This window comes from Megalops cyprinoides, chromosome 4 (genome assembly GCF_013368585.1).
Source record: "Megalops cyprinoides isolate fMegCyp1 chromosome 4, fMegCyp1.pri, whole genome shotgun sequence".
Classification (NCBI taxonomy): Eukaryota; Metazoa; Chordata; class Actinopteri; order Elopiformes; family Megalopidae; genus Megalops; species Megalops cyprinoides.
Genome location: NC_050586.1, coordinates 23,393,100 through 23,407,374, shown reverse-complemented (window position 1 = coordinate 23,407,374; position 14,275 = coordinate 23,393,100). Strand labels below are relative to the sequence as shown.

The 14,275-nt window shown below is 42.1% G+C and overlaps 1 protein-coding gene across 1 annotated transcript in view; it reads right to left on the bottom strand.

Moving 5' to 3' along the window:
• The window catches only part of zgc:63587 (uncharacterized protein LOC393431 homolog), a 34,372-nt gene that overhangs the window by 2,219 nt on the left and 17,878 nt on the right, over positions 1-14,275 (bottom strand). The window contains exons 8-12 of the mRNA XM_036526122.1: positions 7,666-7,767; positions 7,113-7,258; positions 6,279-6,362; positions 5,752-5,809; positions 476-597 (exon numbers count right to left, since the gene is read on the bottom strand). Coding sequence (XP_036382015.1) covers positions 529-597; positions 5,752-5,809; positions 6,279-6,362; positions 7,113-7,258; positions 7,666-7,767 — 459 coding nt within the window. The 3' untranslated portion in view covers positions 476-528. The remainder of the gene's footprint in view (positions 1-475; positions 598-5,751; positions 5,810-6,278; positions 6,363-7,112; positions 7,259-7,665; positions 7,768-14,275) is intronic.

Sequence of the window (14,275 nt, the reverse complement as noted above, 5' to 3'; positions counted from 1 at the left end):
GTCAAATTTCTCTTAATAAAACATACATCCAATTGTCATTCAGATCTTGTTTGCCAAATTCAAGACACTTCTTTCTGTGGACTGCCTTCAGAATCCTCTTCCTTGCAATATGGTCTTGAATACCACAAGCATGCACATGACTTTGAATGGTAATTTTTGACACTTGCTTTGGATTTCTCCAACTGCCACCTTTGAAGTTAGTTGCCTCTTGAACCACATCTCTCACAGTACACGGTGACAGCACCTTCATCCTGAGGGCACTGTACCCTCCTGTTAGAATTGAGACTGAAAAGCAGTCCTACGATTATACATGCACTTAACTGGAGTCACAGTCCCATACCCAACAGCCTTTAACTCAGCCAAGGAGGTAATAATCTTTCAGTTATCTAACTGTATTGTAGACTGGCAGGGAGATTGTGCATCCTCAAAATTACATCAAGTGTGGCAGAACACTGTGAGGTAACGGACAGCTCACCTGTATCAGGGAGTACAAAGAAGGGCCCTGTCACGGGCCATCCACCCCTCCTCTCACTCATCGGCAGGCTTCATCCTCATTTGGGCCTGCATCTGTGCAATCATCTCCTGCATGCGGCGCAGCTGGAGGGCGAGAGACATACATGCACACACACTTTTATCCAAGCACTGGACCCATTCTTTCACCACGGTGGTATATCTTAAGAATCACATCTCAACTCAAAGTGTGCATTAATGGAAGTGTATACTCTCCCTACATGTCCACCCGTTTCCTTGTAACAGTTCCATAATTTCCCCTTGAAATTCGCATTGAAATGTAGTTAGATATGATGTAGGTGATGCTGACTAGGTTTCTGGGCTGTCTTTAGTTTTCAAAGGGACATGTGTTTTAAGGTGAGTGTGACCGCTGCTTGAGTACATAACCTTCCAGGGAGACTCAGGGAGCTTCAAAAATAGGCGTGCGGTGGTGAGAGGGGGCTAACATTGGGCAGAACCCAAAGGGCTGCTGTCACAGATGAGGATTTATCCCAGGCTAGGGCTCATAAGCCTAAATGCAAACAATTGGTAATCGGCATTCTTGAAACGTTAGCAGAGATTTACTGCAGCCAGAAAAGATAAGGTTCGCAATCTCATTCTTTTGCAAAGGACAGCTCGTTTGTCAGCATTCTCTGTGAATATTATTGATGACTACTTAGGTCATAGGACATATTTTTCTCCCAAACAGTCCAATCCTTTAGCTACTACAGAGGGTTCCAATTGATCTGTTTAGGAGATTAGTGGACAGCTGTGAAAACCTGTATCTGTGACCCTGTCGCCCCTCCAACAGGTGAAGAGATCAGGGCGCAAGATATTAGGTATATGGCATACAGAACTATCCTTTTCATTATTATTACTGCAGCTATCACTCTGGGCCACTCTACTCCTCTTCAGGGGGGATGCAGTTCTGCAGGTTGTTAAGCTCCCTTTAAATGATGACTGTGCCAGAACTGTGATCAGAAGCTAGACTGGTTCAACTAAGAACAAAGCACTGTTCAATACATCGGATGGTTACATGTCTAGCTGAAGGGAAAGCCTACAGGATAAGTGTTGGGTGGGCTTCCTAAATCCAGTGTTAGGGCTTGCCAGTGTTTGCAGACCAGAGCAAATCAAATGGAATGAAGCATTTATTAGTTATTATTTGCATGATAGTAAATTACCTGAATTGTCTAATGCCATTTGTTAATGGCAAACCAATATTATGTGCCAAAATAAATGTATTAACTTTTCAGCGTGGGAGTGGGTATAAATCAAATTAACTGCCACTGATCAGTCTGTTTAGAAAAAATACTCTGGACCTTTTGTTCAACAAATAACCTTGCCGATGGCTTTGTTCTATATGATCCAGACCTCTGCCAGTTTTTGAAACATATACCTCCCAAGCAGTATTCTTTCATATTAAATTATAATGCTCAGTTCAGACCCCATATGTCAGTGTGAATGTTGGTTACCAAAACAAGGCATACATTTTACCAATAGCTCTGAAACAAAAGAAATGGTAACCAGCCAGACATTGATTTGTCTGAATCCTTCTGAAAACACAATTACAGAACTACAAAGTTAACCAGTAACATCCCATTTTTCAGCCACTTCCACTGATTCATAATTTTGCTGGAAAAAACAAGAGATGAGCATGCTGCAGGACCAAGCTTGGGAGGTCTTGCTTCAGTAGGAAATCCCTCTACCTAGTGGACATTCACTGAAGCACAGGACACAAGTACTGTCAGAGGGCATGTTTTGCATTGGTTCACAGATGTTTTCACAGGTAACATGGGTTATGATTCCTGTGACTTTCTTCTCTCTTTTCACAGACTGACACCAACAACACGTTTCTGATTACAGAGTCACTAACAATGGTCTCACTGTTCCTTACAACTACACATAATCCCTAAAGTTAATCTGTTTCATCAAATCTCAGAATGCCTCCCTGCCAGTCCTCTCACAGTTACAGCACCCCAATGTTTCTCACAGGAGGGGGCAGAGACTGTAAACTGGCACTCAGGTGAATCTGGCTGTGCATAACAAAATGTTGACTACCTTGGAGCTTGCCTTGGACATTTGATACATCCCTGACATGGGCCTGAGTCAAAAGGAGAAAGTTAAATGATCCAGTAATCGTGCTACGCTGCCTTAATCAGCTTTAGCACTCCAAGATGATTTGCTACTAGAATGCTTATGAGTGGGGATTTTGAGGCATGAAGTGAAAAATACAGTGGACCTCCCAGTAAGACCCCACCTTTGCCTAAATCCATGTCCAAATGCATGAATGAGCAGCACATACATATGATTACAACTGGACTACTCTGACCAGTTCTCTAATAAGATCAGTCATGCCTAACTGAATGTGCTGCTCCATTTTTACCTGCACATTTACCTTGTTTGGTATGAACATCAAATTTATCACCTCCTCTCCAAATGTGTTCTCCCATACTGATACTGAGGATGACACTGGCACTGTATGATGCCGACATAGATGTTGCATTTATCCAACACTTTCTCTGCTTATGTCAGCACTTCTGCTTGTTCGTAGTTTCTGCACGCTGTCAGTTGCTAACATCAGAGGGCCCTCCATCCCAAAGTGCCACGGGCGGCTGCAACAGTCATGTGAAGCACTATGGGGCGGCGTTACAGCCACTGCGTCTCTCTCCAGCCAGTCCTTTCTGCTCCTGAACCCTGGCCTAAATTTCCCTTGAACTTTCTCTGCCAAATAGCGCCATCTATAGTTCAAACTAGGCATTCCGGTCTGGGAAAGGTTTTAGGGCCTTACAGTTTGCCATGAAGAACATTTTTGTTACACCACTAGCACTCTACAAGCTGAACAGTTAAATCAGGTGTAAGTGCACAGATGTAACGAAAACCTGCTTCAGGACTTTAGGAGTGTCTGGAACAGGGCACTGGAAACACTGGTTCATAGGAAGGGCATGGTTAGAATGAGGGAAAGGGCGGGGTTCAAACAATGCCTTAAAAACTGTAACTGCTATCTGTGACTGCCTAGCCATCCAGACAAGATAAGTCAGTAGAGCATGTGGGCACCGGCATATGTTGACAGCATCAGACTCAACAGCTATCAGTGTAATAGACTGATAAGCTCGTACCATTTCTTCTTTGCATTTTCCATCAGAACTGCTGAACAATATTGTTTCACACTTTATCGACATGGCAAGATGATGGCTGAACATCTTTCACAGAAGAAAAAGATTGAGAACCCAGACTAGGAGTCTCTCACTGCTTTCCATTAAATCAAGACTACCATCGAACACGCCTGATATATACTCTATGCAGTAGTCATGTCATAAAAGCTTCCAGATGTTCCTTCTGCAGAGAGCTAAAGCAGATGTTTGTTCATGCTTGAGTAAATATATTTGCTAAAGGATCTGGAAAAATACTGACTAAGGGGTTCTTGCTGATCGAAACTGGGTATGCAATATATCACCATTTTTGACATATTCCATGGTTAACAGCTCCGCTCTGAGGTGAATCCACACAGAAATCAAAATGGGAGTTTGATCTCGGGTGAAACAAATTCTCTTTTCGTCAAGTCAAACTGAGCGTGTGGTTGTTCCGCAAGGATGACTCTGGCTTGTTCAGAATTTCATATGGAAACCATGTAACTATGTGAGAATGAGACTACATCATCTATCAATATGCTATGTGTAAACACTTGAAGTAGTCACTGACTTTAATTACATGTAACATACAATGCCATCCATTTAAACAACCGATATTTGACTGAGAAATATTAGGTTTTATTTGACTGGTGTACACCAGTGCTATCCAAAACAGCTATTTGAATGGTGGTACAGAAAGGGCATGGCTCTTTCACATTCCACAGTCATGTAAAGCCTTTCACAAATGAAGAAATACATTTTAATTTGAATAAAAACTGAATCAAAACCTCACCAACAGCCTACTTGGCCTCAATTACACAACAGAGATGATTTTGATGTCCTATTCCACTGCTTCTATTTCTATGGACACAAGAGCAATGTCAACAACTCTGGAACTCAACTCCTGTCTGTTAACTAAGTGACTTGCTACGGTCACGCTACCATTCAATAATTCATAGTGCATATTCTTATATAGTGTGTATAGTGCGTATTTATTCATAGTGTGTATTTTTTATATAGAGTGTATTTATTACCTATTTTTTATGCTGCTCTTTTAATTGCCTTTCTTTGCCTGTTTTTATAAAAGTTGGTTCAGTGAGTTACGCACAAGAATTTCAATGTACCTGTACTGTCCTGTACTTGTGCAAATGGCAATAAAATCTCTTGATCTTGATCCCCTACACAAGGTTTTGATTACATTATAGTACTAAAAACATGCATTTCCTCGCCATCCTTGTGTGAGCATCAACACTATACCAAGTACCAATAGGAGACTCCACCATTTCCAGCTATACTATGCCAGTTTATCAGCTGCCATGAGTATCATGTGGTGAGATAATGTACTGAGCATCTAATGAAACACATATCATGTATAATCTTAGAAAAATAAAGCATCCACATTTTGGACATCAATTAAAAGTTTTTGGGTCAAGGGTGTCTGACGCTTTGACTACGTCATAAAACTGGTCAGACCAGGGAACACGCTATCAGCGGAAGCTTGGGTCATTTCCTGTGCAGACATATGTGTTTACTAACACCCCCTGATTGTGTTCTATACCCCACCCTGTCTTAGCTATACATCTTCCACAGGAAGAGAGAAACGGCGCAATCAAGCAGAGAGGATGGAACGTTGACGGTGTATAGCCCTGTGGGCTCCAGGACATAAAACAAACAACAAACAAAAGGTTCTTTGGTGAGGTCAACGGTCTTCAGCACAGAGTCTCCAGAGGTGTTCCACCTGCCCCCCGCCAACTCACTTCCCTTTTACAAAATGTGATACAATCATTATGTTATCATTCCTCCACTGAACTGTTGAGGATACTTCACTACTGCAGTCCTTCACAAATTAATTGGGCTTGTCCTGGACACCCCCCCCCCTTATGTAAGGGGTACAAACATTCTTTGTTATGGTTATAAGCTCAGTACTGGGTGAACTATGATTCTGCATTTTTACTCATTACTTAGCCATACAGAAGAGGTTAAGAATGTAACCCCTTGTTTTAAACTAATCACTCACCAGTTACACAGTACATTATCAGCCCCCCCTCCCCTCTCTGCTGTGAGCAGTCTCCAAGAAAAGGCTGATCATTTTGTACAGAGCAACAACTGATGTAACACATTCATTGGTGCTCACCTCAGCCTCCTTCTGCATGAGGATCTGGTCCTTGTCCACCACATCTTCCTCTACTGCCCTGCAGAGGGCGACAGAGAGCACTTAAGAGAAGACCAGGCGTCAATCTCTATACATACTGAGATCAGAGAGGAAGATAAAAGCAGAGACTTTTTACAGCTCATCTCTCTTAAACAACATTTTCTTATGCATTACATTGCATCTGCAACAATCCAACAGACAATCTTTATCAAAAATCAAAACAAAAATCAAAAATCTGTACAAAAATCTGCACAATATTTGCATTAATATAACTGTCAGAATCTATTTCTGCCAGAATCTGAAGCCTTTCTGGAAAGTATATATTCAGAACTCTGCACTGCGGATGCATTTCCTATGCATTTCTCTGTGACCATGCAGGGGCAGGAGAATGAGAACCCAGTGAAATCTGTGAAAGAGAAGAGCTGAAAAAAGAACGCAGATTCAGACTGAGCTCTCAGAGCTTCCTCGTTCCCATCAACGGGATCGTGGTGCAGGTGCAAGGGACTCGCCTTCCTGCCCGCTTCAGCCTCTCTGAGCGGAAGTTCTCATAGTGCAGGTCCTGGGTCACCTCCTGCAGGTCCTGCATGTGAGTCCTGTGAACACAAACGGACCTGGTCAGTGTGCACAAAACACACACACACGCACAGGCAGTCTTCCATTGTTCTTCTGTCAGGTGATCTGAAACGAAACTGAACCCTGAGCCACATCTGACTACGCGATGGAAGAGCCAGCTAACAGTACCTTCACCCCTTTCCCAGGTGGTGTTGTTACAAAACATTTACACCAGAGGGCAGGATAACATCAAGCTGCGGGAGATGGAAGTGCCAAATACACCCTTGTAAATCTTGGCTGAGAAAGAAACACTTTCTTGTATGTTTCACTCCCAAGATAAACTGTAAGATAGATATAACCCAAAACAAATCAAGACAGATAGCCACTACTAGTCAGACACGTCAACATATTGCTTGTTCAGCAGGAGTCAAGACCCTGTTAGGTCTTAGAAACTTTCCAAATCGAATGTATTTAGAAATTATGTTTTAATTCCTTCTTTTGAACGGTATATGTAGCTAAACACCATAATGCAATAAAATAAACTTGTATAATCACTAAATGCCATAAAATAATAAAAAAATGGGGTGATATTGGGTGTGGGATAATCTTTTCCCCTCCCTGATGGGAGGGAAATGCAGGTATGAATGCAGATCTAAAACTATAGTAGCTGCTCAGACAGGGAGAGTTGAATCCAGGCCTTCCATTGTCTTGCAACACCATCCCCAATGACATCACCCAATGTACAGCACCTCCAGTCCTCTTTTGTCTGTTCTGTCACCATGGAGACTCACACAAGCATGGTCCGCAGCTTGAGGAAGTCATTGTGCTCTGGGTTCTCCACCTCCACCACCCCCCATGGGTAAAGCCTGCCCCGAATCTTCTTCCCTTTCACCTCGATCAGCTGGTTAGAGCCGATCACCGCGAAGGGTATGCTTGCCTGGAACGCAGAGATAGAGGCAGGCAGACAGACGGAGGAAGTGAAGCAGAATGGGAGAGAGGAGTAGATAAGCGTGAGAACACAATGGAGACTGATAGAGGAGTGAATGGTGACTGACATAGATATACAGTTACCAGCATGGTTTGAGGCATGTAACAGCAGCTGTTGAACTGAATGTACAGGGTGGGGGGCTACTGCATACAGCTGATACAGTTGATACAGTTCTATACAGATGAATAACAGTTCAAATATGAAGTTCTTCACCTACAAAAGAAGCTGCTGTAGTTCTTTTCTGTGTGGTACTCTAGTGATGGCATATATGCATGACTATATCAGACAACATGGTTCATGCAAATCAAAGACTGCTTACAACCAAGCTAGTGATTCTTGAGGGCTCAGCCTCTCACCTTAAGCACACGAGTCTGCTCCTTAAACTCCTCATCTTCATCAGAATCCGCATCCGGGAGCTGGTAGATGCGGATTCCATGTTCGCTAATCTCATCAAGGATCTACAAGAGAAAGAAAGAATATTGCAAATGGGGAAAGACAACTGCACCACACTTGATCAACCACCCTAACCTATCTATATTTTTATCAATTAAGCTGCCAGTATCAATTTAGGTGCCTATATTTACTAGATAATGGTTACTCTGCACTGGCCTTTTCTTTTAACCATACTACAAATATTATGATTTTCATTTACATACAGTCATTTTGAGTTTGCTACATACTTCACATTTCTACTCCTGCTGAAACGTGGCATGTGCAGGTTGAAACTGGACACGAACACATTAGTTGGTGTGGTGTGAGAAGTATTTATCAGTGACAACACTGGCTCTTGTGATTGCTGTGAGTCAATTTCAACTGCCATGTGATCCCACCATATTGAGCTGTCACAGGCGCGTTTCAGAAAAACAATAATCACCGTAAATCAAGCCATCATCCACTCCAAAGAGCTCAACTGCTCAACTACTGCTAGGCGAATTTATCTGCACCAAACATTCCTCTTGCAAACTAATATTTAATCAATATTGTGGTTATCTTCAGATGGGCTGCTAAATATCCCACTGGAGCACCTAAGCCCCCTGATGAAAGACAAATTAAAACAAATAGCTGAAATAATTAGGAGGAAACTTCACAAAGCATAGACACAAATCACTATCTGGCAAATACCAGGGCACATGTGGTTATTCTGCATCACCTTCTGAGGCCAGCGTTCGGAGTTATTGTAGCACAACATCTTTTAATGAAATACAGGGAATACCTCGTCTGTTTTTCGAGCCTTGTCGGCTCAGTAACTTTAATTAAATTAACCATAGGGGGGCACAGAGGAGTGAAGTTCCAGTGTTTAACCTCTTCAGGCAAGGACGGAGGTCCAGAATCCTCCCTCCTGTGATAAAAAGATCTCTTGCTTCCTGCTTTGTTCAACTTGCGAGTTACCACAACTGCCAAAACAAATGGCCCTTTTCTATACAAGTACCTAGGGAACAGATACACGTATTTATTTTTTACATCAAAGCCTTGTTTATTTAAGAGCCACATTTACAATGCCTTATACAACAATGCAGTGTTTTCCTGCTGCTTTAGGGACATATTTCACATAAAAAGGACAGTTTTGAATCAGGCAGGAACCTGGGAACGTATTCAATTTTTCCAAAAGAAAATGCTTGTTATGACTACGGACTGTTTTCTTAGCAAGAATTCAAAGCAATTTCAAGTGAGATACGGCCATCGGCGATGCAGTCATTGTTGCGCTAGAGCACTGAAAATAAACGCTCCATGCTCACGGAGATGGAAAGCGTGACAGTCAAGCCATCTGACCACCGATAGGACAAGTGCTCAGATCCTGTGCGAGCTAACATCAATACAAGACCACGAGTTGGGAATTCACAAAACTTTACCCAGAAAAAAAAACAAAAAAACAAAATAGCCGAAGGACAATAGGGTGGAACAGAAACAAACAAACTGATTACGTAAGTTCACAGCAGCCGCACAAGTATGAAAACATATTTACAATAGACCTGATTTATGTGGCTGTGGCTGGAATGTGTGCTTGTGTATCAGAACTTGTGAAAGGCACTCAAAAATACAAACTATGTTAGGAAAAATTCTAATTTAGCTATGAACCTCAGACATAGAATGGTTGCATCCGGCAATTTGGGATGCTGGGAATCCATGTACAATCCATGACAGCACACCTGAGCAATGTTGGGGGTGACTAGTAATGGTCCTAAGGTACTGGTCAATTTTGTAGATGGCGGAGGAACATGAAAAAGTTCTGTTCTGACCTTCTACCATACTGTAATTATATTCAGGTGAGACAAATTCTCTGTGTAGCACCATGTTTTGATTGGCTGCACAGCTCGCTAGCAACCACTACCATAAAGAGGAACAACAACAATGGAACAAGAGACTTTTAGGGGCGCATTAATTGAAAAAGGAAGGCAGCCACATTGACCTTTACTGTAATCTGTTTGCTTTAGGATGTGAGATAACATCTGGCCATGTGTTTGTGGAGCTGGTGTAGAGGTGGATGGCATCAGCTTCAGTGCTGGCCAACGCAAAGCAGAGGACGCACCGTGGAATGAAATGCAAGTCTAGAACAGAATGGAACATTGAATACCAAGCCTTTCCTAATGCCTGGCTACAACTGTGTCCTATAACAGCTACCTTTCTCCCCACAGATGGAACTAGTAGCAGGAGGAAATGTGCAGTCCTTGTCCTAGTTCGGTGCTCTTCATCGGGTTTTTGTCCGTCAACACAAACAGGAGCCATGTAGTATATTTTAGCTCCATGTAGGTGGGTGTCAGTCACCTGTAAACAGGGCTGTTGCCAAAGCCAAACTTCGTAGCTAAGTCTGTGCTGCATTACCCCAAATGTATTCACCATTGGCTTTAAATCAGAATGGTGAAAAATGCTCACCTTACCTTTAGAGCAAGCACAGACTCTAAACACAAGTAGTGAAAGCTTAACAGTGGACAGATGTACAGTCATCAACAGTACAAATGGCCAAAGCCACTTTTTTAAGCGAACAGTTATTTCCAGATAACAATCTACAAACACATTTTCAGTAGACGAATCTTTGCGGGACAGATAAATACTTCATATTGTCAGCAAATAAAGGGCAGACATTTCTTCAAGAATAAGTATTCTCCTTCCTGCTTTTTTTTAAGCTTTTTTTTTTTCCTCTCAATTTCCACTAAACCGCTGGGCCTAGTAGTGGGTATGAGCAGGGGTGTTTGAACAAGAATCTTTTTGGTTTGTGGTTCCATTTCCGTCTGGTTTCTGTTCCCATAGCAGGAAAGGGACTAATCAGTTAGGACAAAGAATCAGTACTGCTGGTACCACAATTCTGATGAATAACATTTATGTAGCTTTCTTTTTAATAAAAAACACTCAACCTTTCATTTCCTGTGAAATATGAACAAGCACTATGGAGACAATCCATAGGTCCACAGGGTCTTTGCTGAATGCTTAGTACTGCTTAGTAATTCCAACCAAACTCTAAGCCAAATATATTTGCGGGCTGTAGTGTAGGAAGACAGATCCATTCACATTAACACTGCGGGACATGAAATGGTAAATGGTAAAATGGTATCTTGCAGTAGCAATGTTTACATCTCGTTTGATAAGAATGAATAGTCAGAGAAACTGAAAGGTTTCTTAGAGAAACATAAAGGTTAACTTAAAGGCACAGGTTAAAATCAAGAAAGAATGTAGAGTTGTTTTTCTACTGCAGGTTGTAAGTGACTTGGTACTACACAGACAACCGCGGCTTGCATGGCTTAGTACAACTCAGCAGTTAAGCCTGCTACCATTAAGCCCATCATTAAAATCACCGGTGATGACACACCCATGACAGAAAATAGCAATTTCATGTTGCTGACAAAGAGTGTGTGCATGTGAGCACACGCAAGTGTGAAATTATTTTTAATCAAAGCTGAACACAGGCCAAAAGCCTTTTTCCCCTTACCAAAAATACACATACAGACCACAAGAAAACAGGACAGATGATTGGCCGTCAACAAAAAACAACAAACATGTTTGTTTAGTTAGAGCAAGGTTATTTGGTCATGTTAAACTAGATTTCCTCAAAAGAACAATGCTTGATAGTAAAGATAGGCTTTGAAATACTTCTATCTTAAGGCTAGTAGGTAAATGAAAAAACTATGAAGAGACACAACAAGCATTAATCCCCCTACATCTATGCACATGGGAGGGTTCTGGGCTTGACCTGTGGCTGGGCCAAGGTTGCCAAATGTCTGAGCAGTTCAAGTACCAAAATCTCTGTAGCAGATACTAGTTCTACAAATTATATGTACACAACCTAATGGCTTTATAACCCAATTTTTATGTGGGTTTCATCTCACTCATCACATGGCACACAGCAATCATCTTAACAAAATGCATACTTCTATCACTGCCTCTATTCCATACTCTTCACCGGGTTCTATCAGCAAGAAAAAAACCTTAAGTCTTGCAAAGATCAACATTGTGTGGATTGCGGGGTTTTTCCAGGACACCTCTAAAATATTTCAAGACATATCTGCCGGCCTGAATAAGGGCGTCTGTAACATACAATATAAATGCTACCCCTGATAAGGGCAAGGAAGAGCTGGGAGCCCGTCCTCTCAGATTCCAACCCCGGCTCTTGTGCAGGGAGGGCTAATCTGGCGTCAGGGCAACAGTGGGAGCGCACCAGGGGCACGGGGATGGCCAGGGAGCCCTGTGTCGGCGCATTCCTGCCCAGCCTGCCTGTCTGCGGGAGAAGCCGTGCCCGGCCCAGCCTCAGATAAGCTCAGCCCCAGGGAGCTATTTAATTAGACAGGACTGAGCAGCCCAGGCAGGGCTGGGGGACTGGGGAGCTGGTATGACTGACCATCGCCAGGGCAACCATGGAATCAAGGGGGGAAAAAAAACAGACATTCTACAGTGTGATGTAGTCTCTCCTTGAATGTGCACTGTGTTTTTTTCCCAGAAATCCACAGACCACCCATTTCACGGACTCTAACTTCTGATATGAGGCCATAAAAATCATTTACAGTAATGTAATCAGAATGAGAACCATATGAAAGAAAAACATCCTATGCACATCCCGTTTTCTCTGTAATTGCCATTTTGTTGAGGCAAAAAGAGGTCCAAGCCTAAGCCTGAGGACTTTTTCAGCCAGTGTCAGGTTCACAGAATGTTTTCTATGTAAGCAAAAGGGCACCAAAGAGAGCCTCTTTACGGAGGCATTTACAGACTAGCGGTTTGGAAAGGCCAGCCGAATGGAAACTGGTATTTATTGTTTTAAATTTGAGACAGGCAAACTCTGTGTTCACATGCCAACGGACAATAGGCCACTAAAGGGTGAAAAAATATATACGAGCTCTCAGCTTGCCTTTCAAACATGGTGCAGGAAAGATAGGGCACCACAGGGCCTGCAAAGACAGAACCGGGGGGGGGGGGGTTGCCTCAGACACTGTTATGTAACTACCACTTGCCCTTTCTCCTAAAGGCCGAGCACCCTTTTTACAGCCAAGGATTTCACTTGGCCGACCTTAAACCACCCAAAGCAGCTGCAAACCCAGACTACAGCTGTAACACACACTGGCCTCGATCTCATCTGTTGCTGTGTTCATACAAAGCGCAGGAATTTGTATACGGTCTGGCTAAAACTCTTCTCTGTTTTGTCAATGCTACAACTTATTGTTTGGTCATCATACTTTCTTTTACAGGAGCAATCCACCTAATGATGCACTTTCAGTTTGCTCTTAGTGGTGACATATATATAATCAAACAACATAGGCTGTGTGCAGCTCAGGGCTGTATCCCATTTTCATTATTCTGATGTTCCCTCCTTACATCATTCAGCACATCCCCTTGTTGGGAGAGGCAGTAGAAAAAATGTTGCCATTTTCAGGATGGTCTAGATTGATAAGGGGAGTGAAGGAAGTTTCAACAGCACCTCAGCCCTGCTTCTAATATAGTTGTCTCCTTGTATGGCTTTTTGCTTGTGTTGTACTCTGCCTCACTTGCAAGTTGCTTTGGATAAAAGCGTCTGCCAAATGAATAAATGCATATGTAAATATAAATGTAAATGGATCAAGTCTGTAAAATATGGCTTTTAATGGCAATGGCTTTCTGATTCTGATATCTCGAATGTTGCTGTGAATTGAAACCATCTTATACACTGTACATCTTTCAGATCTGCATATTTGAAGAGCACGGTAAGAATAGCAATCAACTACAAAAGAAGAGAAGTGTGTTTGTAGGCGGTATACTGGAAACAGGATATTTTCTTGTCAGCATCTGCAACTAAACCCTATTTATACCCATTTTGGATGTCTGGTTTTCATATAATAATGATGGTCAAACGTATTACACAAGCTCACTTGTAAAGCCATTTCCATTATGTCCTAACCAGTTTGGAATTCTAATGGGAGACTAACATTGATATTAAACACTGTAACTGACATTATCAGATTCACCTTGTCCATACATTTTCTGCGTACGTCACTATAGAGTGTCTGTGTGCATGTCTATGTTTCAAGCATGGCTAAGACCAGTCAAGAGTAAATGGATATCTGATGTGCTTAAATACCTAGCTAACCACAAACACAAATGTTTGTAACTTGTAAGATAACAGACACTGAAGTTTATACATACATTTATCTTTGCACAAAATAAAATAATCTGAAATTTGAGATATATCTCCTAATTGTGGACCCCTGAGAGCAATCCCCCAACCCTCAACGATTACAAAGATACTGATTTTTAACAGGCATGGGAAACTGTATCACATGATTGGACCCTGAACAACATCAACAAGCCACAGGAGCTGCTTTTGTACATGTGACTTATAAGCAACTGATTGGGGACCTCTAAACTTTTGCTGGCCGTTTAAAATGTCAACATAACTGTACATATAGCTTGACTATTAGTATAACCAACTTGCAGGTTGCTCATGCAGACAATATTATGGTTTCAGTACACAACTCTATAGTAACGGTGATTCTTGATGAATAGTACTAA